The sequence below is a fragment of the Oculina patagonica genome, chromosome 5 (assembly GCF_052425735.1).
Source record: "Oculina patagonica isolate OP01 chromosome 5, crgOcupat, whole genome shotgun sequence".
Classification (NCBI taxonomy): Eukaryota; Metazoa; Cnidaria; class Anthozoa; order Scleractinia; family Oculinidae; genus Oculina; species Oculina patagonica.
The window spans coordinates 9,644,798-9,670,544 of record NC_135762.1 but is presented as its reverse complement, the minus strand read 5'-3'; the positions used below and the strand labels follow the sequence as shown (position 1 = coordinate 9,670,544).

The 25,747-nt window shown below is 37.9% G+C and overlaps 4 protein-coding genes across 4 annotated transcripts in view; all 4 read left to right on the top strand.

Moving 5' to 3' along the window:
- The window catches only part of LOC144655394 (uncharacterized), a 147,797-nt gene that overhangs the window by 35,667 nt on the left and 86,383 nt on the right, over nucleotides 1-25,747 (top strand). The gene's annotated exons all lie outside the window — the stretch shown is intronic.
- The window catches only part of LOC144655424 (uncharacterized), a 223,723-nt gene that overhangs the window by 123,969 nt on the left and 74,007 nt on the right, over nucleotides 1-25,747 (top strand). The window lies entirely within an intron of this gene.
- Nucleotides 5,088-6,387, top strand: LOC144654031 (uncharacterized). Its single transcript, XM_078514149.1, has 2 exons — nucleotides 5,088-5,098; nucleotides 5,681-6,387. The coding sequence occupies exons 1-2, from the start codon at nucleotides 5,088-5,090 to the stop codon at nucleotides 6,240-6,242; spliced, it is 573 nt and encodes a 190-aa protein (XP_078370275.1). The 3' UTR covers nucleotides 6,243-6,387.
- On the top strand, nucleotides 13,329-14,814 carry LOC144655411 (uncharacterized). Its single transcript, XM_078515673.1, has one exon. It carries the CDS (start codon nucleotides 13,338-13,340, stop codon nucleotides 14,238-14,240), a length of 903 nt encoding a protein of 300 aa, XP_078371799.1. The 5' UTR covers nucleotides 13,329-13,337; the 3' UTR covers nucleotides 14,241-14,814.

Below are 25,747 nucleotides of genomic sequence, written 5' to 3'. Positions count from 1 at the left end.
CTTATTGTTTACAGTGTTTGTTTTTAAGTTTTTGTAGCATAATTCGCACTGATTTTAATCAGTATTAAAATACTTGAAATGTGTCGCGCTTTGGAAGAGCAGTAACATTGGCGGACGAAAATTGGATTTTTTCCTATATCTACCTTTAGAGGCAAAATGTGAGTCGTGGAGAAGTCTTTGTTTTCTTCATTAATTTAATTTACACTTGTTCTCAACTTTTTACCTGTAAGATTTCTGCGATTCTTTTACAACTGCAATAAACACTGGAATGATAAACAGTTTGCTGATTTTTAGCATTAAAAATGATATCTTTTTGGCGCTGAACTTTTCTTCCACCATATCGCATTTTATTTCGCCATTGTATCTTTCTTTCGTTTCGGTGTAAGTATGACATCGCCATTTTTAGCACTCTTGTACAGATATCTAGGCTTCTTTCTAAAACCGACGTCGGTAGATATTTTAGCAGCCATGGTTATTTTAATTTAACTAAATCTTCATCTACCCGAATGATATTAATTATATGTTTTTTTTTTTCTGAAAGACACTCTGAAACGAAATAATACAAATAGGCATATTTAGAAGGATCAGACTTCAATTGTAGACTTTACACTGGTGGAAGCTCTTTGTGGGTTATCAGCTTATCTTATTGGTACTGTTATAGATATTTAGAGTGCTATACGGCGTTAGTTTTGTAATAAAACGTTGTTGTTTAGGGAGAACATTTTGAGAACAACGAGTAGCCAAGAATGAGTTTTGGGCGATGTTTCTTAACGTGAAAGACGTTGTACATTTATTTGAGAGATTACGGACCAACATAGTAGATAGTAAATACCTCCTTGTGTATTACTGATAATATTCTTTATCTACCTTATTGTTACTTACTTTCGGACTTACATTTTCGCGATTTTCAGAAAATCGCGAAATTAAATCCCCAAAAAATTGTTTTTTAACGTTTTTTTTGTATTCAGTTTTCATTTTAATTACGTTTTTTGGCCAAATCGCGAAATTAAGTCCTGCGAAATACGCCCGTTTAATTTTCACGAAGTTAAGTTCCCGCTAGAATAAGTAACAATTAGGTAGTTTCAGTTAATCCTTGAAATTTTTCCTCAAATGTCCATATGATATCGTATATTTAGTTTTAATTTAATATTTTCCTGCTTGGTTTTGTTTATGTTGGATTCATAGTTATTGTTGGGTTGGTACCTAAAGGTTACTACAGTCAACTCTCAACGGACACTTCCATAAGATGGACACTTGGTGTTGGTCCCGTCCCTGCCTTTTTCAGTCATTTTACTGCAACTTAAGACCGACAGTTGGAGCCTGTCCCGAAGGTGTCCGTTTTTGAGAGAGTTGACTGTATTGTAAGGGGCTACTAATTTAAGCGATTTTTTCTGAGCAAGGTCAAGCGACTATTTGATTAAGCGATTTTCCGAAAATTTTAAAAAATAGTGGATCTTAGTGATATCGTGTAAATTAGTTTTTAGTCGCGAAGATGGAAATTGAACGAACATTTGCATTGCTAGAAAGAACAAAGTTACTGGTATCCATTTTTTAAAATAATTTTTCAAGTCGACTATGTATAATTTTGTTTCCCTTTTGGGTGTAAGGAGGGTACTTAAATTTAACGAGTACTAAATTTTAGCGAAACAAATTTTAGCGAGTACTAAATTTAGCGATTTTCGCCCAACTCGCTAAAATCGCTAAAATTAGTAGCCGCTAACAATAGTAACATAAAGGTATATGATTTTCAAATAAATCAAATGTATATTTTCACCGTGTTTATCCTGAGTTAATAGACGTCTCTCTATATCCTTCTTCCCCAATTCGTGAGATGAATGAGTTTAGACCCAAATGATTCCCTACTAAAGTAGCTCTGCAGCCTACAAATGACCTGTTGAGTTAGTGTACAGCTACTTTGCTTAACGAAATGCCCCGATCAATTAACGCCACTGGTTCAAAGCTTAAAACTTACGTGACATTTTAACACGAAGAGATTGTGTTTCTCTAATTGTTTTCCTTATAATCCTTTGAGCAAGTCTCTGTAGAAGCTAGCAGCAGTTAAGTGACGTGCGAGGCTAGTCAATCACGTGGGCGAAGCTTGAGTCGAAATTATTTTTTTATTTTTTTATTTTTTTTATTGCAACACACAAAAAGAGAGCCTACTTACAAAACAATTACTTACACTACCTACGTGACTTAACGTACAATTAAATAATTACTTACATTCTTTACACCCCTTGCACTACGTACATTACTTTACGTGACATTTACATTATTTAAGGCTGGTTCCCATATGATCGCCCTGACCGTCTCTGTCGCTTCTGTCGTTTGCAAATTCTGAGACGATCGTAGGCGATCGAAGCGATTGGAAGCGATCAGGGGGTTCTCATATGATCGCCCCGATCGTCTGGTATATGCAAAATAGGGTTAATCAAACAAGATAATAATTTATGATCTTTTCTTTGTTCCCGCATATGAATATTCGATTTTATTCCGATCGACGCACGTGTGTTTTTTCAAAACTCCAATATCGCTTATGGCAGCCTTCGATGCAAAGGCAAACCTCGTGGCCTCTTATCTTCTCGTTATTGCCGTTTTACGGCGAAAAAGCAAAAGGGAGGCCAAACCGAAACGTATTTATGGGTAATACTGATGCACCATGGGACAGTTTGGATCGCTTCGATCGTCTCCCTCTGTGGCAGTAGTTCTCATATAATCGTTCGCGATCGCCGCGGTCTGCGACCGATCGTCCGGATAGAACACGGGCGATTGAAGCGATCGCGATCGCCCCGATCGTCGCAGACGTCTCTGTAATGTTTTCATATGATCGCCCCGATCGCAAGCAAACGTTTTGAAGCGACAGAGACGATCGGGACGATCATATGAGAACCAGCCTTTAAATTACAATTACTTACATTCTTTATACTACTTACTACTTACTTTCTTGGCTATTGGTTGGACACTTTTGTTTAAGACTAATTAATTTTTTATAAGCTTGCTTACTTGGTTTATTTGCTTTCACGAATTCCGTATAAAAGCTTTCGTATTGTTTATTTGTATTGTTGCGGGCGCTCTAATTTTATTTCGTAAGGTTCTTAAGGCAGATAATAACCCGTAAAAAGCAAGATAATTTCTTTCGTTGACATCATAGCGCTCTTTGAATTCATGAAAGGATAGGAACGCATCTGAATCTTTCATCAAATGCGAAACCTTGTAAATCCCTTTTTGTAGCCATGCTTCGTAGAAGATTGGTTTGTTATTGATCCGTAAAAGAGAGTTGTGCCAAAGGTTCAGAGAGCGAAAATGGTCTGTAGTCTCTATATTATTCTCGAAAGTTATTTCAGACCAGATATTTGCAATCTACAGGATAAAGGGATAGGATAATTTAAAATGCTTTAACAAGTCGCTTTTTCTGAAGTTGCCGCTGAAAAAGCTCTTCCCCCGTAATTTCTAAGTTCTAAATCAAAGAAGAGTTTCCATTTCCCGTGATTGTTAACATCAATATATTTTTTGACCCAGGTAGTTTTTAAACCTTTATTAAAAGATTCAATATCAATCATGTTTAAACTATCCTGCGTAGCTGGCAGTATTGTTGGGTTTTTAAGTGCTCACTAGCAAGCGGCGACGCCGCGAGTGGCTTGGGGAGGAGGAGTTGAAAGCTTCTCCTCCCCAAGCCACTCGCGGCTGCGCCGCTCGTTGTCGCGGCTTCGCCGCTTGCATGCTGGTGGGCGCTTTAAACCCCAACAATACCGCCAGCTACGCAGGCTATGTTTAAACCGCCTTTTGCATAGTCGTTTATCATTAGTTCCCGCTTGATTTTGTCGCCTTTGCCGTTCCATAAAAATCGTAGAAGAGGCTATTGATTTCCTTCAAGACGCGGTGATTAGTTGTGAGGGGGGATAAAATGTATACCAGTTGGGACGCGATTAAACTTTTTAGAACAGTAATTTTACCATAAAGGGTAAGTCGACGACACTCCCAGCAGCTAAGGCTATATTTTATTTTTGTTAATTTTTCGTTGTAGTTCAGCTCTACGGTTAGGTCAGGATAACTCGAAAACCATACTCCAAGGACTTTGGCCTTTTCTTTCACCCACTTCAAGTCTTTTTCCGGGCACAGTTTTTCTTCTTTTCCGGCATTAGAACCAATCCAGAGGGCTTCTGTTTTTTTTGTTATTTAATTTAAGACCAGATAACAGTTGAAAGTTATCCAACATATGCAGAGAAGCGATAAGGGATTGCAAGGAACCATCTAGTATTAAAGTGGTGTCATCCGCATACTGACTAATTTTTATTTCTTTTCCATTCACAAAAATGCCTTTCACGTTTTGGTTTTTCCTTATTGCATCTGCTAGAACCTCAACACAGAGAATAAAAAGATAGGGAGAAAGTGGGCAGCCCTGCCTCACTCCTCTTTCTAGCTTGAAACAATCGCTGGCCCATCCGTTATTAAGAATGCAGCTTTCTGTGTTGTGGTAGCACAGTTTAATCCAATTAATTAATGATTGGCCAAAATTGTAATACCTAAATGTTTTTTGAAAGAAAGGCCACTCTACTGTATCACAAGTTTTTTCAAAATCGAGAAAAAGTAAAAGTCCAGGGACTTTGTTGGTCGTTGTATAGTGCATTACGCTACCGATGAGTCTGATATTCTCTCCGATAAACCTATCTTTAAGGAATCCAGTTTGATCGTTATCTATAATGTTCGATAGAACGTTTTTCAGTCTGTTCGCAATAGCTTTGGTCGCAATTTTGTAGTCACAGTTTAAAAGGGTTATGGGTCTCCAATTCTTAATGAAGTAAGGTACTGTATCCTTTTTGGGATTAATTTAAGAATTCCACGCCTCTGGGTTACCGAAAATTGTCCCATCTGATATGCAAAGTTAAGCGAATTAACAAGAAGGTCCGACACATCGTTCCAAAAAACTTTATAAAATTCGGCAGGTATTCCGTCCGAGCCAGGTGTTTTATTTGCTTCTGTATTTTTTAATGCTTGTAAACATTCATGTTTGGTCAGACGGCCTTTGCATGACAACTGCGCATGCTCGTATGGGTTCAGAATCTTGGTATTATTCTTATCAAAAAAACATGTCATCATCGTAAGTGTCGTTGATATTCATTTGAGAGCTGTATAACCGTTTGTAAAAGGATTCGCACTGGTTTAGGATTTCTTTGTCTGAATTTACTGTTTCGTCGTCATTGGTTTTTAGCTGACTTATTACTCCCTGTTTGTAGTGCCTTTTTTCCATATTGAGAAAATATTTTGTATTTCGTTTTTGAAACATTCACGCAGTTATTTATACTAGAACTTTACTGGGACAGAGTCTTTGCGCATAATTTGATATATTTTTTAAAAAACCGTTAGCAGTTGTTGGCAGCGCTCGTTACTATAAAAATCGATATCAGACCTTAGGCTATCTTGCTGGTGATTCATTCGGGAAAAATTCTGTAAGTTTATGTTCTTTTGTTTCTTTGTTTTTATTCCGCTAGCCTTGTTGTTAATATTTATTTTGTTGCTGTTCTTTCTTTTTTTTCTAGTCAAACTCGTAGTTGTAAATGATAATAAATGTGCGATGTTTAGTGTCTCGTTTGAGATTTTGCTACTCTTATGCGACGATAACATTGTTTGAAGAAATCCTTGATGTTTGAGATGTCTAATGTGGATCCTGAAGGTCCTGAAGTTATTTCGAGGTGGATGGACTTAACTTTGAAAGAGTCTCTTCCGCCAAAGTTCTAGGAATTACGCTCAGAAATGATTTAAAATGGAACGATCACATAGAAATAATCACATCAAAAGCTGCCAAGCGTCTTTACGTATTACGACAGTTAAAACGTGCCGCAGTCAGCTCTAATGATCTAGTTCTATTTTTTTGTAGTGTAATAAGAACAGTCCTTGAATATTCATGCCAGTTGTTTCACAGCAGCCTTCCTGGCTATCTGTCAGAGGAATTAGAGCGCATCCAGAGGCGTGCAATGCGTATAATTTTCCCAAATTCAGGATACAGAAAGGCATTAGAAGAGGCCAGTATCCCTACCCTGGCTGGCAGGCGTGATTTGCTTTCTAAGAGCCTATTTAATGACATTGTAACTACAAAAAACTACAAACTAGTCAATCTGCTGCCTGAAAGGCCAACCAACAACCACCAACTTCGAAACAGGAGAGTGTTCAACACGCCTGTATGTAAGACGGACCGTTTTAAAAATTCTTTTATTATATGCAATAGTTTAAATTACATTGTATAGATCGCTTTTAATAGTATTTAATATATTTTAATGTAAATAGCTTTTAATATTTTTTAAATCCTGTACATAGTTTTTATACATTTTTATAAATTTGTAAAAATACACATAATTCAGTCCGAGGACTGCCAAGTGTAATAGTTTTTTTTAATAAACGATACTTCTTAATAGCTTACCTCCTCCGACGCACGTTTTGGCTAAATAGACTGTATGGAACAAGCCACGGAATCCCTAAACATCCCGAAACAGTCTTGAAAAAGCTAAACTTTTTTGTATTGTTCCGGCGGTTCGGTAATCTGGCATTCCAGCGGTACGATACAGCCACACTACGGAGACTGGGCTCCAGTGTAATCAAAGTGTCATGGCGGCGTACATGTGATTTGTTGTCGAAGACGTCACTCGCTGTTTTATTAAGGTAAGAGAGTCTATTAAGATGCGTTTTACATGTATAGCTAAACTTCGAAACACAGGTAGACCAATTTACGTTTCAATGAATAAGAATTCAGCACTTGAAATTTATAACGCTGTTGAGTCGCCGGTCGGGATGACAAGCCAAATAAGACTTTTGTTTTGCTCTGCGGAAAAGTGAGCGACATCAAAAGAACTTATGTATCAGTCAATTCCAAGCGAGATCATCCCCCCCCGGGCAAACCCCCGGGCATTTGACTTTTTTCAAAATGTCTGATCAAATTCCCCACTATGTGGGCCAGTTGCACGGTCAAATGCCCCACCGTTCGGGCTGAAATGTCATTGTGAGTCGGTTTTCTCGTTGAATTGCGGTCATTTAGCCTACGAGTACGAGTGGATTCGCTACCACCCAGTTACCTTCTCGTTAACACTTGGTCTAAACGGACACTCATGCCCTATTTATCAGCCAATTGTAATAGGAAAAGATAGATACGTTGAAACTAGGTACTTTACATTAGCGTAACCAAATACTAACTTCACGCGCTTGAGCTCGCCAGCGTTTTATAGTTTATGACACATTTTGTCGACGGTCAAATGCCCGACCATCCGGGCTTCTGTTCGATCAAATTCACCACTATCTGGGCCTCAGTAGCGGTCAAATGCCCGGGGGTTGCCCGGGGGGGGGGGGGGGATGATCTCGCTTGGAATTGACTGATACATTAGCCAATCTAAACTGTGATATATCGATGAAGAAGTGCTAAGTTACAAAAAAACTGGTTACCAACTTTGGAACTCATCACCTCCTCGCACAAGTAAAAAGCTTATCCATAAGTAAGCTTATTGTTTAATACATGTACACAAAAGAAAAATCCCAGAACAGCTAGATGCACAAGGGCACTTCCTACCTCTCAGCAAAGCGAACTGAAACAAAACGATGCAATATTTAAAAAGAGAATTCAGCAAGATTTGAATAGAGTGTGGTGTCATGAACTCATGGCCAAGCATCTTGCAGAAATTCCAAGTGTCACAACTCATGGTTCTTAATTCTATTCCCAGTGAAAACCAGGGGTTGGATTAGAGGGAGCAACTGCAGAATTCAATTCTGATTGGTCGAGAAGCTCGGACTATGTGGCAATATTCACCGCGCTAGGCGGTGAATATTGCATCTGAAGGTTTGGCTACTAAGCCATGCCACGTTTGCCATCCAGGTCAGTGAACATGGCGGCATTTCCTGAATGAAAACTTCTCTCATTTAAAAGAAATTACTCCAAATCCTGGATATTTGAAACTTTGGGAATTTTGCAAATTTACTACCAAGGGTTTTAGACCGAAAATATTTTCAAGAGATGGTTTTCAAGGCATTAGAATTGATCGTAAACATGGTGGTTTTGGAGATCGCACACGGCCATGTACTCAGTCAGATCGACTGTCATAACATTATTTAGTTCTCTTCTCACTGGAGCTAGTAATTTCGAGAGGATTCACACAATTGCTCAGAAGTCACCAACGATTAAACAAAGGTACCGGATATCTATCTTTTTCGTAGCGTTTGTTTTGTTCCGTTTTATTGCTAAAACTTGAGTGTAAATTATGATTTCAATCGATGAATTAAACTGGTTTACACATATGCAAGCGAGCACTTCTGTTTGTTGTTTTCGTGTTTTCTATTGTTATTTTGCAGTTTTTGATATTCACCTCTGAAAATTATACTAAAACAATAATTCGCTTCAGGCTCAGTGATTATTGTTGAATAATCCCCTCGACTTCGTCTCGGGGATTATTCAACAATAATCACTGAGCCTGAAGCGAATAATTATTAATTATAGCTGCTCTGCTTTCTCTTCAGTTTTAGTAGATGCAAAATTATTTTATTTATAGTAAGAATCTAAAAAAAATACTGTGCCACATACGTCACAACATGTCTGCTGTGAAATTACCTTTCACAAACTGGCAGTAATTATACAGTAGCTATAGATTATACTGTAGACTTGTGCATGGGCTTTCAAGTATTGGTAGGCTTAAGCATATATACTTTATTTAAGATGCATTCACTTTGGCATGATAGGTTACCAGAATTTACTTTAAACACAGGAAAAACATGTGAACTTTTAATTCAAAATTAGCTTTATATAACATATATAGTGATTTCCTCAACAAATAGCCTAAACTTAATATGAATAGTTAAATATGGCAAATTCAGAGAATCTATAAAACAATTTGATTGAAATATTGTCATTGTGTGAAACAATATTTCTGACAAACATGTTTACTGTAAGTCTTTCTGTGTTTATCAACATCTGACACATCGTAAAATTCAATGATTTCAATTGATTTAACAATTTTCAGTCGCTGACTAAAACTCTTCTACCATGGATGATGCATCTGTAATGCATTCCTTGTCATTTTCATAGCACTTAAACTTAAAAGCAAGCACATGTTATAGCCATGTCTTCAAGCAACAGATGTTTATTCTTCGGCCATCGTGTTGTTGTGCCTCCTGAAAAATTACCCGATACCACCTTGTGCTCCTAGTTTTTTCAAATAAATATGCTTTCGCGTACTATACCAACATATTTCTTTATTACGTGGGGGTATTAGGTGGGGGGTGGGCAAAAAAGGGACTGCTGGTCTGATAGTCATGTAGTCACCGTGTAAATTTTAGCTGGTTGTGAACTCACTTTCATTCTGGCAGGTGAAATATAATTCATAACTCTGAGTTTTCCATAGACAAAAATTTATAATGCATGTAAATCTGTGTTTTGAAATTCTTGAAGCCTTGGAATGCATTTCTTGCCTTCGTCTTAAATGAAATTAAATCCTAAACGAAGTTTTATTCAAGTTTCTTTCATATTTCAATCTTTTGTTCGGAAATTTTGTCTTTTTTAAGCGAACAGATTTCTTTGTTATCTGATTAGATGCATCTTGTCTGGGAATAGTTTAAAAGTCAAAGCGTTGTGTTTATTTACTGGAAAGAATACTACAGTTTTGTTTAGGATCGATGCACTGTTTCACGCGGCTGTGTATGAAAAATTAATTTATAATTTCACGGCTTTGGAACAGAAATTTAAATTAACCAAAAATTCTACAACATTTTGAAGCTGGTTGTCAACACTCAATTTTCAGTCGCATTGAAGCTGTTTAAATTTGCAACCAAGATTCTAACGAAGGGTTACCGTCTATATTGAAATACAGAACGGAAATGTCTTTAATGACTGATTGTCTCTTTTTTAATTTCTAATGACAGTCCAACCAGATTGGCTTCTTGTCAGGTCAAAACTTGCCCTTGGCCCGACAAATGACCTGGTTATATTTGCGGGCGCTTTTTTGTTATTTGCTATTTCCTCCATCGTCAAATTCTCCAGAAGCGAACTTGCAAAATAAATCCTGACCTATCCAGCATGGACCTAGCTATAAATTTTGGCCTGAGTTCGTCTTAAAACACATACAAAAGCCATGTCTTACAGAATTTTAATTGTACATTTGAATCCCGCTAACTTGAACCCTCAATAACTCGAACCTCCAGCTAACTCCAACCTTTTATAATTGCCCTTTAAGTCATTTTCTTACTAATATCATGGGTGACAAATTACTCCTTAATTTTGGCGCGAAATTTTAACGTTAATTTATAATTTCACATGTGAAATTATAAAATTGCCATGGCAACGTAGTTAGCGGCAAGATGGCGTCCGTAATAAAAGATGTTTTAAAGCTTAAACTTTGTACATTTTCGCTTGAATTTCATCTTAGCCAGCTAGCCTTGGCCTTGTAATAAAACTTTTGGTGATATTTTATATTCCAAAACGTCAAAACGACTTCTAGGCCTAAGCCAATTACATAAATGGCATCGAGCGGATTTTTGAGCGTTTTAAACGGGCACCGTTTTCAGTTCATTCAGACGAACTACGGTCATAATGTGAGACATAATTGACAGTTGATTCATCTTTAAAACGTTTTGTCAACAGCAAAAAAGAATCTCTAAAAGGTTTTCTTCAAAGGCTAAAAAACTTGCGAATTTGAGCAAAATGTATGCTTTCAACTTTTCAAAGCTCGGAGTTCGCGATGCAATATACCAGTCAAAAACCTACGATTGCAAGCGTAATTTGTCACCTATGATATTAAAATGTAATCAAATGGTGTACTCGTGAAATTAGGAAATAATTTCACTTGCATTTTGTCAAACTGCTAATAATTTCCTTCGCCTAAAGGGTCGGGAATTTATTAGCAGTTTGACAAAACGCGCGTGAAATTATTTCCTAATTTCACTCGTCAACATGTGATTACCAATACTAATTTTACCCTCAATAACTCGAATTTCTGATAATTCGAACCTTTTTCGATTTCCCTTGAAGGTTCGAGTTATCGGGATTCAATAATAAATGGGGAATAACGCCTGTTGGTTTTTGTTTGTTCCAACTATCACTGCAATGAAACACTGCAATTTTTTGTCTGGTTAGCTTAGATTTTAAATTTTTAAGCGATTTTCAACGGTGTCAGTGTTGCAGTCACAAATGAGTTTTGAAGCTAAATTTTTCGAGTGAAATGTAATGCTAAATCACCAAGCAGGGAATCTGTATCGTGTGTTAAATTTAGCGGAGTCAAAAGTATGTAAATTAGGATATAACAGACTGACATTTTCCTTCACTTGGTTACAAACCAGTCACAAGGTGGCGGGAACTGGGAGGAAATAAAAAATCGCAACATTTTGTTATATTTTGAAAAAGTAATGGGTCAAAGAGGAGGGAACAGCAATGTTAAGGGGAGGGAAGTTGAAAAAAAGGTACGGGAAGCGGTACTTACCAACCTCTTTCCCAGAAATCCCCCCCCTCCCCCCCCCCCCCCCCCCAAAAAAAAAAAAAGAAAATAAATAAATAAATAAATAAATCACGGCTCCTAAAGTACTGTGATTTTTCTCTGAATAGAACCCTCACTTCTTTGTTGAAAGGAGGCTTTCGGTACGAGAGTGGTACGAAATGTGATAACCGAAGCATATGCTTCAGATTTCAACAGTCGTTTACTCAATCTCACACTTTGATCTCACATGTTATACAACTGACTGTATAATCAATGGAACAACACCTGTGAACAGATTGCTTAGCAAATTCGAAGTTTAATCCTGGGACATTTTAGTTTTGAACTAAAGCCGTCTCGATAGAGACGGCTACCTGCCCACGACAAATGAAAGAAGTAAGCTTAACAATAAAAAACAAGGAAGCAAGTTTCCAAACACAAAGATATTGGAAAAAAAATAAATTCAGGGCAAGAAAGAAATCACAAAAGTTCAACCACCTTAGTTCTGAAGGCAAGTTTACTTGTCAAAGGCTGTATTCTTGTTACATTTTGTTTTCATCTCCTTTCAAGCGACAAGAAAAGCAATAGTTTTACTGAAACGCCCGGCCAAGTAACCTCCTTTTTCAGCTTCAACTTCGGTCTGAAAACAGGCACACGGTAATTTCTTTTTTCTCCTCGCTATTTTGCATTTCACAAGGCAAAATTGTTCGAAATAGAATGTTTAAATCCATTTGCGAGGTCGCAACATTCTCTATTTTTCCATCGTGTCCTGAACTTACGATAGAACTTGTGCCTGCATTACTACAGACAGCAGTTTCCTTTTACACTTCGAATAGTGTCAACGAAAAGTCTTCTCAGTTCTTGTGCCTTATGTATTATACACAAAGTCAAGCAAATTATAGTAAATATAGAGGGGAAAAGACAGCGGTTTTGTATTTATAAAAACCAATTTTAATTTTAAATTTTATTTTTAAATTTTGTGGAAATTTTGTCATTCTATGTTGACTATTAACTAAGAAAATTGAGACCACAGTACATGTACTAATTAGAACCTAATTTTTGAGATTCAAAACTGGGTCATATGTACCCAGAATTGAGAAAACCAGTCTAAGAAATGCTGGGAGAGCATACCCCCAGACCTCCCTAGGAAAGACGCAGTGAGTCGTTTACCATACTATCTCTTTGCGGAACAATATGTATGAGCTTGAGAGCTCTCTGATAGGTAAAGTATTTCATAATTAAGGTAGATAATTTTAATCAATCAGTTAGCTACCAAATAGCACCCTGAAGTATAACACTTTTAAAATTTTTCTCGTGAAGTGCCCGCATATCCTTCCCTACAAAAAGGGAAACTTTTTACCCGACCCCCCTAACAAGGTGCTACATACACCGGTTTGGTTGACCCGTATCTTAAATTTTGTGACCCCTTGCTTCAAAAACTTAACTGGAACACTGCATGAATTAGCATGACAGTGGGTCATATACATTATTGTGCATAACATACAGGGGCTTGGACTTTGAAACTGGGGTTCTAAGAAAACTTACAATTTGCCTTTTGGAATGATAATCATAAATAACCATTTGTGTTGAAGAAATGTAATTCTCACAGAAAGGACAAAACTGTCACAGACAGATGTCTCTCAGTTCGGTTATCTATATATTCAAAACATCTCCTAACATAATAGACACGTCCACTAAACCTTTGACGAAAGAAAAGAATATTCCAAGCGCAAACATCATGTCACATCTCCATTGCCCTTACCTTAGGAATACCAAGGAACATTTATCTTGATCGGCAGCAAAGTTCACTGAACAAAAAAGAAGGTGCCTCGTAAGGATGCGGAGTGCAACGCGCCTTGCAGTGACGGAGAAAATGTTACTAGGCATAAAGTGACAGGAGAGATGGCACATGAGTGCAGGCACTGTGGCCAGTTATTTAGCTACTTATCGGCTTGCAAGCAACATGAACGAACACACACTGGAATGAAGCCGTACACATGCAGGCATTGTAATAAGTGCTTTAGCGATTCATCAAATTGCAGGAAACATGAACGAATACATACAGGAGTAAAGCCGTATTCATGCAAGCATTGTAACAAGAGCTTTAGCCAATTAACAGATTGCAAGAGACATCAACGAATACATACAAGAGAAAAGCCATATTTATGCAAGCATTGTAACAAGTGCTTTAGCGATTCGTCAAATTTTAAGAAACATGAACGAACACATACAGGAGTGAAACCATATTCATGCAAGCATTGTAATAAGCTCTTTAATCAATCATCACATTGCAAGGTACATGAACGAACACATACAGGAGTAAAGCCCTTTACATGCAAGCATTGTAATAAGTGCTTTAATCAATCATCACATTGTAAGAGGCATGAACGAACACATACAGGAATGAAGCCGTACAAGTGCAGTCATTGTAATAAGTGGTTTAGCAAATCATCAGATTGCAAGAGACATGAACGAACACATACAAGTTTGAAGCCGTATACATGCAATTATTGCGGTGAGTCCTTTAGCCAATCATCAAGCTGCAGAACCCATGAAAAGCGACATGTGCGAGAAAAGTGTTTAAAACGGAAGCAGTATGGCAAGTGCATTAAACAAGAAAGACCCATTCGGGAACAAATAGCAACTCACTGTGGCAAAAAGTCCCGTATGCTGTCTTCGTTGACTGAAGAAAATTCCAACCAAGTTGAAAGCCTCACCTGTTGGATTTGTCAGGAGGAATTTAGCAGTAAGGCATATATCGTCAAACATTACGATGATCATATGAGAGAAGCAATGCTTGCGTGAACGTTGTTCTAAAGCTATAAAGGTTATACTTTTATTGTTTTTGGTGTCTATAAGGTCCACTATATATCGTTATACGCTCTTTTCAAGGTCTCAAAAGTGTCAAAATGTTTTAGTGGACAAAAGTAACAGAAATATTTTGGTTTTTCTTTATTCGTTCGGGATCAGAACGTAGCTCAAGTCACAAGTCTCCTATATTTTTCCTGTTTGAGTTATGTTTTACTCTTCGCACTTTTTACTTGAAAGATATTTTGCGATTTATTTTCAACTGCCATTAGCACTGATATGATAAACGGCTTTTTGCTACATTTTCAGGTGAAATTTTTCTCGGTCATTTTGTCATTAAGCGTACTGATATCTCAGTAGGCTTCTCCCTCAAACCGAGATCAGTAAATATTTCGGCAACAAATGTTATTTCAAATTTACTAGAATCTCAGCTTATATTTCTTGTCTTTCAAACTAGTTGAGATGCGCATATTCAGAAGATTAGACTCTCATTGTAAACGTTGTTAGACTGTCGCACACAAAAGATCGGTTACTTACCCTCTTCACATTATATATTTCTGTTTTTCCCTTTAATTTAACGGAGAAGCCTTCTGATCTTGTTGGCTATAACTCGTATTAGTTCATCCTAGGCCAACTGGGAATAAATCTTATCCGGTTCCCAGTGGACAGTAGCATTTAATTTGGAGAGAACATTTCAAAGCTGTTTTTACTCATGTGCTGTAAATATTTTTAAACGCTATCATTAATGTTTTGAAAGGTTTTGTGTACAGCGCATCAATGTGAACATATTTACTGTTAAGAGTATAAGTTTTAAATTTTTGTCAGTGCATTGCAGATGCGTGGCATGTTTATTATTTCCATACAGTGTGGTTCTGGTGTATGTATGTAAATGGTTTGATTGGTTTTGACTTGCACATCCTAATTTAAAGCAATAATTTAAAGTACAGTATTTATATAGTGCACAACTCAAAATCGCATGACCCATATTAACGGGGCAATCCTGCAAGAGTACTGAATGGTATAAAAAATGTGCTGCATCCACAATGCACGGGATTTAAAACTTATACAGGAAATACGGTCAAAGTGTTTGCACTGTACACAGAACGTTTGGTAGGTGGTGAACGATCATATTGGTGACCTTCATATCTGAGTACGAGTACGAGCACACGTTTGGTATAGTAGGCCGTGAAGGATATTGGTCTCCTTGATTGGAGTACGAGAACGAGTACGACTTACGACTTTCAGTCCAGTTACCTTTCCAGCGCCCTCAGTCCTCCCAATTACAGACCAGTTTGAAAGCATAAGCAATAGAAATTAAACGTCGTTGTCATTCTCTGATCTACTAAAGCTCTTTGTTGTTTAAGACATCCACGCTGACATTAGCCGTTTTTATGCTTGAGATGTTAAAGCCGTCTAAGACGTTAAAGCTGTCTCGAGACGGCTTTTACGTCTAGTATAATAACCGGTATGCAATAGCATACTAAGGCGAGGACGTTCCAGTAAAGCAAGTTATTATGATAAAAATTCTAAACAAAGAACTGAGAAGAGACCTTTCGGGCTTCGTTTTTGAGACTGTGACATCACTCTTGAGAATTACTTCTTTCAAATTCAGAAAAATTCTCTTGGTATTCAGATAGTTAAAAACAGGTTCTTTGGGGAGCATCATGTGATTTTGAAATGGACAATTTACACTGACAAAGCCAAAAATGTCTATTGTGTGAAAATGTGAGTCCAAAAGATATCTAAGTAATTGAACGCCGAAATTGATATCGTCAATTTCAGTGTGATTTACAGCAAGGAGCCCAAATGTGTGACCACTTTTAATTAATTCACATTCTTTTACACAGTCGTTTTCCAATCAGAAGCTGTGAAAAGCTTCTGATTGGATAAAATCTGCAAGGAAGAATGTGAATACATAAAAAGTGGTCACTATTTTGGGCTCCTCACTGTTAGTCAAAAGTTAAGACACCGAGTCATTTGCTATAAAGGGGGGAAAATTGGTTTGTCAGGTAAATAAAATGTTAAAATGCAGTACATGTATGTTGTTTCCGGTGGTGTTTTTAGTTGTGCATTCTAAGGTATGGTTAGTTTCTAACCAATGTTACTGTAGTTAATAAAAGGCAAATTATAAGCTGCTTTGATCACAAAATTGGCAATTTAATTCGTACAATTCTAATAAGATGTCTTTTATCACAACTTCTGACAATGGAATGCAACATATTTTGAAACTTTACTAGACAGCAAGGAAACTTCCACAACTTCAGCAGGAATAAAATGTCTTGAAATATGTATCTAGATTGCCTCTTGTTTAAATGTGGCTTAAAGTTGTCTGCACTGACTGTACAATCTGCAATGTAAGCTTTGCCCAGTAAGTCCAAAAACATAATATCATTTTAAGGTAAAACATGCAGCGCAAGGAAGTACAAGTTTCCAGGAAGTAAAGTTGATATAGTATCTTTATTTAAATGGGGCTGAAAGTTGTTTGCACTATCTGTGCAATTTGTGATGCAAGTAAGTCCAATAAGTCCAACATCTTGATACAGTACATGTGGAGTCTAGGAAGTCACGGTAGAGTTGATACAGTGGTTTGCCAGTGATGAATTTGAATTGAAGGGTCTTTCAGTAGCAAATCCAGAGATGTTTTACACAGTTTTTTGCTTTAACTTGTTATTGCTACATGGTTTTCGCTGTGTTTTGTTTAAATATATCTGCCATTCATAGTGAGGATTGTGCTTTCTATATATTGCATAGAGGCTTAATAGAGGCCAATCACCAGTTCCAGAGTAACCAGTTCCAATGCAATAGCCACATTCGCAGATTCGTGCTGCTTCTTGACAAAGTGCAGATTAAACATATTGAAGCAATTAGGACAAAACACAGCTGTCAGTAGATTCTATGAAAACTGTATCTTGGTTGTTTTCTGTTGTTGTTGTTTTTTAAAATTCTGTTCTGTAAACTTAAAAAAAGAAAGAATCAATTGTTAAAAATTTAATAATTGTTTTACACATATTTGTTTAGACACCAAGACTGATTAACTACAACAATTAAATGCAACAGAAGTACATGTAGTTACTGAATTCACTTAAATTTTTCTTTTTTCTGATTAACACATCTTTCTACATATACACTATGCTTCTTAAATCATTTACTAGTTATTACAGCCTACAAAAATGTATATACTCTTTTTATGGTTGCTATTAAACCACACAGCTTTAAGGTCACTTTAGTGTGTCTCGAGAACACCAGTTTGGACTCTTAATTTATTTAGATTTGTATATAAAATGTGATCAATTGTAGTTCTGTTAATAATCAGTGGTAAAGCCTGAAATAAGTTTGTTTGTATCCATATTTTACAATCATTTGTTTATATTCACTGCTGCTTTGTACACTTTTTTTAAAATCAATGTTAAAATCACCTAGTATCTGATTATATGAAAATGTTCTGTTGACAGAAAAGATCGCGTTTGAAGCTCTCTCAATGCTTAGTGATTTATAAATTCCAGCAAATTAAATATAACAACATCTAGCCGATATTTAACCTTTTCATACAATCGTTATTTCGATTCCATAAATACTTTGACCATTATGTTATTCATCATTAAAGTACAAGCAAATATTAACTTTAGATAGCTCACCTCAGCAGTTGTGGCAATATATTCTTCTGCACTTCTCATCTTCAGTTAAAGCTCAGGTTTAAATACAATCTCGCTAGTAGTTCAGATTAAACGTTAAAATGTAGACCCTCGACCTATCTCTTGTGCGAGTATGTCGATTTAGTATGCGGGCACTACGAGTTCTTTATGTGTCTGTAGGTGAGCGCGAAAATAACAGATGCAATCTTCAACTCAAGGTTTCTCGAAGAAAATCCTCACAAGTTCACAATCGCACGACCAAGATGGCGGACTGGCGGACGGACCTGTGAAATGCACCCTCGAAAACTCGTCGCCGAGAAGGCCCTGGGGACGAGGGTAATTCTCACACGAAACTCGGTCGACAGCATAAGGCTCGAGACTACGTCCCCGCCTAAAAACGGTAAATAAGACAGACGGCTTTAACGTCTGATGGCCTTAACGTCTCTTCGTAAGAGCGTCTGAACGACGCTCTTATCGGACAGCTTTAACGTCTCAGACGTCTCGGAGGAGTGCGTGACGAACCAAAAGTAAGAGTCTCAGGTCTGGCTGAATCAGTCCAATGTGAGAGTTATATTACCAGTTACTGCATGAAACGTTGTTGTTCAGGAAAAACATATTAGGTTGAGTTCTTATTTCATTTAGCGATATTTCATGCGGGAAAAGAGGTTTGCGAGTTGCGACGCGAGAAATTGTCGTCAATTATTCTAAAACGTTAGTAGTTTGGTAATAATATTCTAGGATAACTAAACGTAGTTAAGAAGATTGAACTTCATTGTGTTTCATATACAGACCGTTGCTCAGTATTAAATAATTTCGATGGTTTCCGTACATAAAATATAGTTTTGAGCGCCTATATAGGCTTTGTATGAAACTTGTATTAAACAGTGACGCGATTAAACAAACGTTACGCGACACAGTGTTTGAAATTACATCTGATTAAATAACCGTCTCACTTTTCGCATTTAATTCTTTTCCATCTCGTGACATCAATGAGATCCAAATAATTCCTTACTGACGTAGAAGTGGCTCTGCAGCTTGCAGAGGACTGGCATAGTTAGTATCCAACCGGTGTTGGATACTAAGAAAGAAACGTCCGGCTATTGTAACGAAATGTATTATTTTAACAATAGAGTGCTTCTGTCGAGGAACTATCGGCTGATAGTTGCCCCGCGGAAATTTGATGTTCTTAAAACAAATATTAGCCCGAGAAACGAAGCTTCGAGGGCAAATATGCTAGTTTTAAGGGACTGGTCAATAAGTATCAGGGGGGGGGGGGGGTGGGCTGGAGCAATTGGAAAAGTGGTGGCTCAAAAATTTGTGACCCACTCCTTCCGTCTGGCTCAAAACCGACTAACCCACCCCTGACAGGGGGTTGAAAATTACATGACCCACCCCCTTTGCTAAAAAAAAATCAAGGGACCTATCATTTCTTTATCATCTGTTAGGGGTTGGAGATTTTTTATTTGACTTCAGCTTTTTAAGTGAAATTCCCTACATAGACATTTTCCCTGATGAACACTGCTGTTCCATGTACGTCTTTTTTCCATTTCTTGACACACCAAAGAAGGATGAATTTATCACTTCTCATACTAGCCTTTTGTAAGTTTTCCACATATTTGTGTGTAAAGTCCATGGGGAAATTTAGACACAAACATATGCAAAAAACTGAATCAGTATCATGATATTAATTCATAATCAATTATATATTGAAGAGTTCATATTTTTATACAGAAATTAAGAACATAAATAAAATACAACCACTGTCCATCATTCATATTTGCAAATTGTTTGAGAAATATATCTTATTAACCACGCGCGAGGGCTGTACTGGGCGAATATTAGCCCGAGGTCTTGACAGTACGGTCCCGAGCAAGCTTGGTTAATAAGAGATTTATTACACGACTAGAAACTTTGTGTAGTGGGAATTGCTACCCGGTAGATGTCGTGGAAAACAATGTGCGGCAGAACTTTTACGCTCGCTATTTATTTCTGGGGGTCAGGTCATTTCATTTTCAAAGCAATAAAAACTCCGAAAAAATCTTGCAAAAAAATCTAGCAAAAATCTTGCGCTAAATCGCGGGAAATAAGCGCGGGATCATCCGGGACAAAACCCGGTCCGATACTTGGAAAATATCGGCCCTCGCGGGACCGGAAATTAAGTAATCTGATTGACTGATTTAGTTATTAGCCCTCGGACCACCTTAGTTGTGTAATAAAAGAGTTTACTGGTATTTAAAGGCCTAAAGCTCAGCGTGAATCTATGCAGGTTGAAGAGAGTCAGGTAAAACTAATGATATGATTACAAGCCATCTAGGGGGGTCAGGGGGTATGCTCCCCCGGGAAAATTTTATATTTGGGCCTTTTGAAATCGCTAGAAATTCATTTAAAACTGCTTACATGGAGAAATTTATCAATTTTAAATACTGATGAATACAACTTTTCTTGGAACTATAACAGTTAAAAGTAAGTGAATAAATAAGATGACCCACCCCCTACGTGTAGATCAAAATTACATAACCCACCCCTTTTCGAGGGCTCAAAAACTGATGACCCACCCCCTTTCTGCTCCGGCCCACCCCCCCCCCCCCCCTGTACTTATTGACCAGTCCCTAAGAACATCAAATTTCCAAGGGGCAACTATCAGACCGATAGTTCCGAGACAGAAACACTCTATTGTCTTTATTGTTCACCACTAAATTTTCTTCCGCGCGCACATACAAAAACAAGCATCGTGAATTATTTTTACTTTTGAGGATAAAAAACTCAATTGAAAGCCGAAATTTAACAAACGAAACAAAACCAGACGAGAAACCCACTAAATGCAGTGAATTTGGTTGGGTTTTTTGTCTGCAGGCAGCGTGTTTACAAAAAACAGTCACGGGCGGGCACTATCGATCCGGGCATTTTTCACGGGAGGGCACTATGGGCTGATAGTGCCCTCCGGCGGACGGGCACTGTCGCGTCACGTGTTCAATTTAAACCAATCAGAATCGGAGAAAATTTAGTGGTGAACTATAAGGTTGTATAGTGTGATCGTCCGGGTAAGAGTAGTTCTGAAAAGAACTGTTGTTGGCGACTGACGTTTCGACAACCTGAGCGGACGTCATCTTCAGAGTCAAGTGTCAGAGTAAAGCTGTCGAAACGTCAGTCACCAACAACAGTTCTTTTCAGAACTACTCTCGCCCGGGCGATCACTCTATACGACCTTCTGATACTCCTGGGTTCAAACCAGCAATGAAATACTCGCTTATTGATATAAACATACCAACCAATAAGCGACTAAATAGTCACTTTTTCTTTTCTTCTAATTAACCACTTTAATAACAAAAAACAAGCAATGAAACCTTGTGCACAGCCCGTTCCTCTCCGTGGTGATTTCAAAATCGACCCGAGTTTGGCCTGTATCAAAGATATCACGTATCTCCTCTCAACCCCAGAATTCCGAAGCAAGTACTGAAACCCGAAAAATGAGACACCTGAACAGTCCGGAAAATCCTTGAAAAAGCTAATCGTTCATTTTTTCAGGAGCACGCAATGAGAAAATTCAGTCAAAAGTCTTGGAATGCCGTTGTATGTTTGTGTTAACTAACACAGTTAAATCTTTTCGTATTTTCTTGCTGAATATTAAAGTGGCAGAAATTTCTTATTGAACAAAATCTCGTTTCCCGAATTTGCGAGCTGTTGTTACCTTTCCCACAGGCAGACAAGTCTCTGTGTTTGAGGCCGCGTGACTTAAGCGTCGCGGTATGCGCTATTTGATCCCATACATTCACTGTAATTTGTAACGATTGACCTCCGCTTGAGTCAACTGATCGTGAGAAATGCTCCATTCAATACTGAATTTCGCATCTTTTCATCCCAAACGTTGATCTACTGTAAGCCAACTGTAAGCGACGCGTGGAATTGGAGAAATTGGCCGAAAACTGGGAGGCTGTCGATCTCGGTGGGCCATCGAAGTTGCCAGCCTTGTCATTTTTTCTTACTTTAGCTGGGGGCGGTGACGACTATCGAGGAATTAACGGCCTCAAAACCCCATGAAAACACAAAAGATGAAAGGTAAGTGAACTTTATTTATCTGGCTTACAGTAGATCAACGTTTGGGATGAAAAGATGCGAAATTCAGTATTTTATGGAGCATTTCTCACGATCAGTTGACTCAAGCGGAGGTCAATCGTTACAAATTACAGTGAATGTATGGGATCAAATAGCGCATACCGTGACGCTAAAGTCACGCGGCCTCAAACACAGACAGGGACCGCGGAGGGGGAGGGGCTGGTAGGGCTATAGCCCTACCACTTTCTTGCTTGGGTTGATTTTTAGGGCTCCAAATGACATGGATTATTTAGAATTTTACATGATAAATGGACGAACAGTGACCCCTGATGCTTGCTTGTCTTATCCAGTTTTTTTTAGCCCTACCACTTTAAAATGGTCTCCGCGGTCCTTGACAGAGACTTGTCTGCCTGTGCCTTTCCGAAAATCGTAGCTGGCGTTTTTAATTTCCATAAACAAAACAACATTTTAGTTTACCTCTCCAAAAACAATAATTGTATTTCTCATGTTACAAACGTTCGAGCTGACATTTCTCTTAAGATAATCTGAGGGGATAACAGGTCTTTCGAACAGATATCCACCGAAATGATCTGGTGGGAGCCTCTGACTCTTTGGGTGCTCCGGCTTTCCCGCGCTCCGACGTTCCGACGTTCATCCGTTCCTGGCCAGCGTTACTGTGGTTACCGGACTGCGGAGAATGGGGTCTAGCGTAGACACAGTAATGGCGGCGTACTTGTGATTTATTGTCGAAGGGAGAGGACAAAACATGGACCCCCGGTCCATGGACCCTCTCTATGGACCGGGTCCATGGCCCGGGTCCATGGACCGGGTCTGCGGTCCGGGTCCATGGACCCCCTATTTTTTCAACTCCAAAAATAATTGGAAAAGAAATAAAAATGAAATATTTCCTTTGTTTTGGCGATGAGAAACAACTGACTGAGAAACAGCAGACTTTTTTAACGTCTCTTATTTTTTTAAGTTAGAGCCCTAGTTAAAAAAAAGAAATAGTAGTTTTCCAGTTGGGGAATTGTTTATCATTGGTTAATCTAGGGGAGGGACCTGGGCCCCCACCTTATATTTTGGCCAAATAGAGGTCCGAAGGGCCGAGAAAAATTATTTTTGAGGGTTTGCCCCCCAGACTGTTTGTTTCTGTTACACATGTCAAGAAAATATAAATTTACCTATTTACAAATTGGGAGTTTACAAATAAGTTATTTAAATATCAGTTTAAACATGTTAATATATTATGAGAGAATGTTGGCAAGAATTTAAAATATCCCTGTTTAATCTTTGATTGTTACTGTTACACATGCTAATTCCCAACAAAATTAATGAATTTATTTATTGCCAAAAGTATTGCCCAGTTAAACAAAAATGCTAGTTTTCCATTTTTTCTTGTTACACATGTCAAAAAAGCGAATTTACTTATTAACAAAATTAATTTGGGAGTTTACAAATATGTTATTTAAATAACAGTTTATACATGTTAATATATTATGACAGAATGTTTGCAAGAATTTAAATTATCCTTGTCTTATCTTTGATTGTTACTGTTACACTTGCTAATTTCCGACAATATTGATCGTTTCACATGTTGCTCATTACCGATAATTGCGAAAATGAAATGTTGCTCATTAATTTCTAAAATGAATTTAATATGTAAATTTGGATATTACCTTAGTAATTTATGAAATTATTTACAATAAAGGTATCTCAATCAGGGCACTGTGATTTGGCTTTCTTTCACCTGGTTTTTTACTCTTATTTTCATTTATTTCCTTTTTTTATTTTTACTTTTACTTATTTTTCTTTTTTGAAAAATAGGGGGTCCATGGACCCGGACCGCAGACCCGGTCCATGGACCCGGGCCATGGACCCGGTCCATAGAGGGGGTCCATGTTTTGTCCTCTCCCAACAAAAACACCTCCAGTGATACCGACCTCTCAAACTTCAAGGCCTGTGATAATGATATCGCCGAGGTAGACATTACAAACTAAAACCACCAGTAATTCATACATAGCCTAGTAAACAGAATAGGCTATTTCATTTAACAATTTCCGCGCATTAGTTATTGCTAGGTCCAAAAGTTGGAACGACTCGTGTTTTACGAGTGTGAAATTGTCCGCCATGACACAGCACTTCGCTCTCCGCAGGTCTCAGTCATTTTCCTTCAAACTTCCCTTAATCTGCATCTGAAGTCAAAATCTTTCCTACAATGATCAAAGCACTCTATCTGCAACCTCTCTTCGTTCAACAGTACAAAGTCACAAGAACTGTCAGTTCAGAAATACGAAGAAAACATGCCTGCTACAAACTTCTTTTCGACGTCTTGCAGAGATTACTCGCTCGAAATTTTAACTTCAAGGCTTGTGATAATGATATTCCCGCTATAACCATTGCAAACTACAACCACCAGTGTTTGATCCGTGGTGTTGTAAACAGAATAGGCTATTTAAATAATCATTTTTGCTACATCCGTGATTGCTAGATCCAAAAGTTGGCAGGTCAATTATTTGGAGTAAGCGAAATTTTCCGCCATGAGACAAAAGTACGCCGTCGTTATTTGCCATCAATTTTGTAGTAAAGCTATTTCTTTTACCGACATCTGTCCGCAAATAGTCGAAGCAATGTCCCTACAACCTCCCTCGACTGCATGGACCAAAATAAATCGAGGCTGTCCACTTCAAAAAACGAAACAAACACGTCCACTTGAAAATTATTTTCGACGATTCGCGGTTGACCGGATGTGACGTCAAATTATCGGCGATGATTGTGATACGAAAAATCCGCGAGTCTTCGACCCCCCCTGAAACATACCAACCAATAATCAACTAAATAGACACCTTTCTTGTTCTATTCAACACTATAATAACAAAAAATAAGCAATGAAACCTTGTAAACAGTGGCCTCTCCGCGGTGATTTTCAAAATCGACCCGAGTTTGGCCGGTTTCAAAAAGCTAGGGATATCCCGTATGTCCACTTAACCCCAGACTTCCGGAGCAAATACTGAAACCAGAAAAATAAGGCACCTCAACGGTCCGGAAAATCATTGAAAAAGTAAATCGTTCACTCTTTTAGGAGCACCCAACGAGAAAATTCAGTCAAAAGTCTTGTGATGCTGTTGTATGTTTTTATTAACCAACACAGTTCAGAATCTTTCCGAATTTTCTAGCTGAATATTAAAGCGGCAGAAACGTAACCTATATGGAACAAAATCTCGCTTCTCGAATTTTAAAGCTGTTGTTACCTTTCTGAAAATCGTAGCTGGCGTTTTTCCATAAACAAAACAACATTTCAGTTTAACTCTCCAAAAACAACGATTATTTTATTTCCCATGTTACGAACGTTCGAGCAGACATGAGGGGATAACAGGCCTTCCGAACAGATATCCACCGAAATGATCCGATGGGTGCCTCTGACTCTATTGGCCGTTCCGAGGTTGCGCAGGGAACTGTGGCGAGTTTCAAATTTTAAGTAATCGATAATCTGACCACATGAAAGAACCCGGTGAGATTGGTCATTTGACCAAGTTTGACGCTTTTTGGATGAACACAGACGAAGTTATGGGCCTTGAAACATGGTAAAAAAAATCCATACAAAGCTCTCTTATTTTGAGACAGCGTCCCCCAAAACCATATAAACTCTTACAATTTTTATGATTTTTGTGATACTCTTTAAAATGGGCAAACATAGTGATTTTCATCTTAGTTTCTTTTAAATAATGGGTCAGTGGCAGGATTTTACAGCTGTCACAAAACGGATAAAAATTTTAAGAGTTTATATGGTTTTGGGGGACGCTGGCTTACAATTAGAGACGT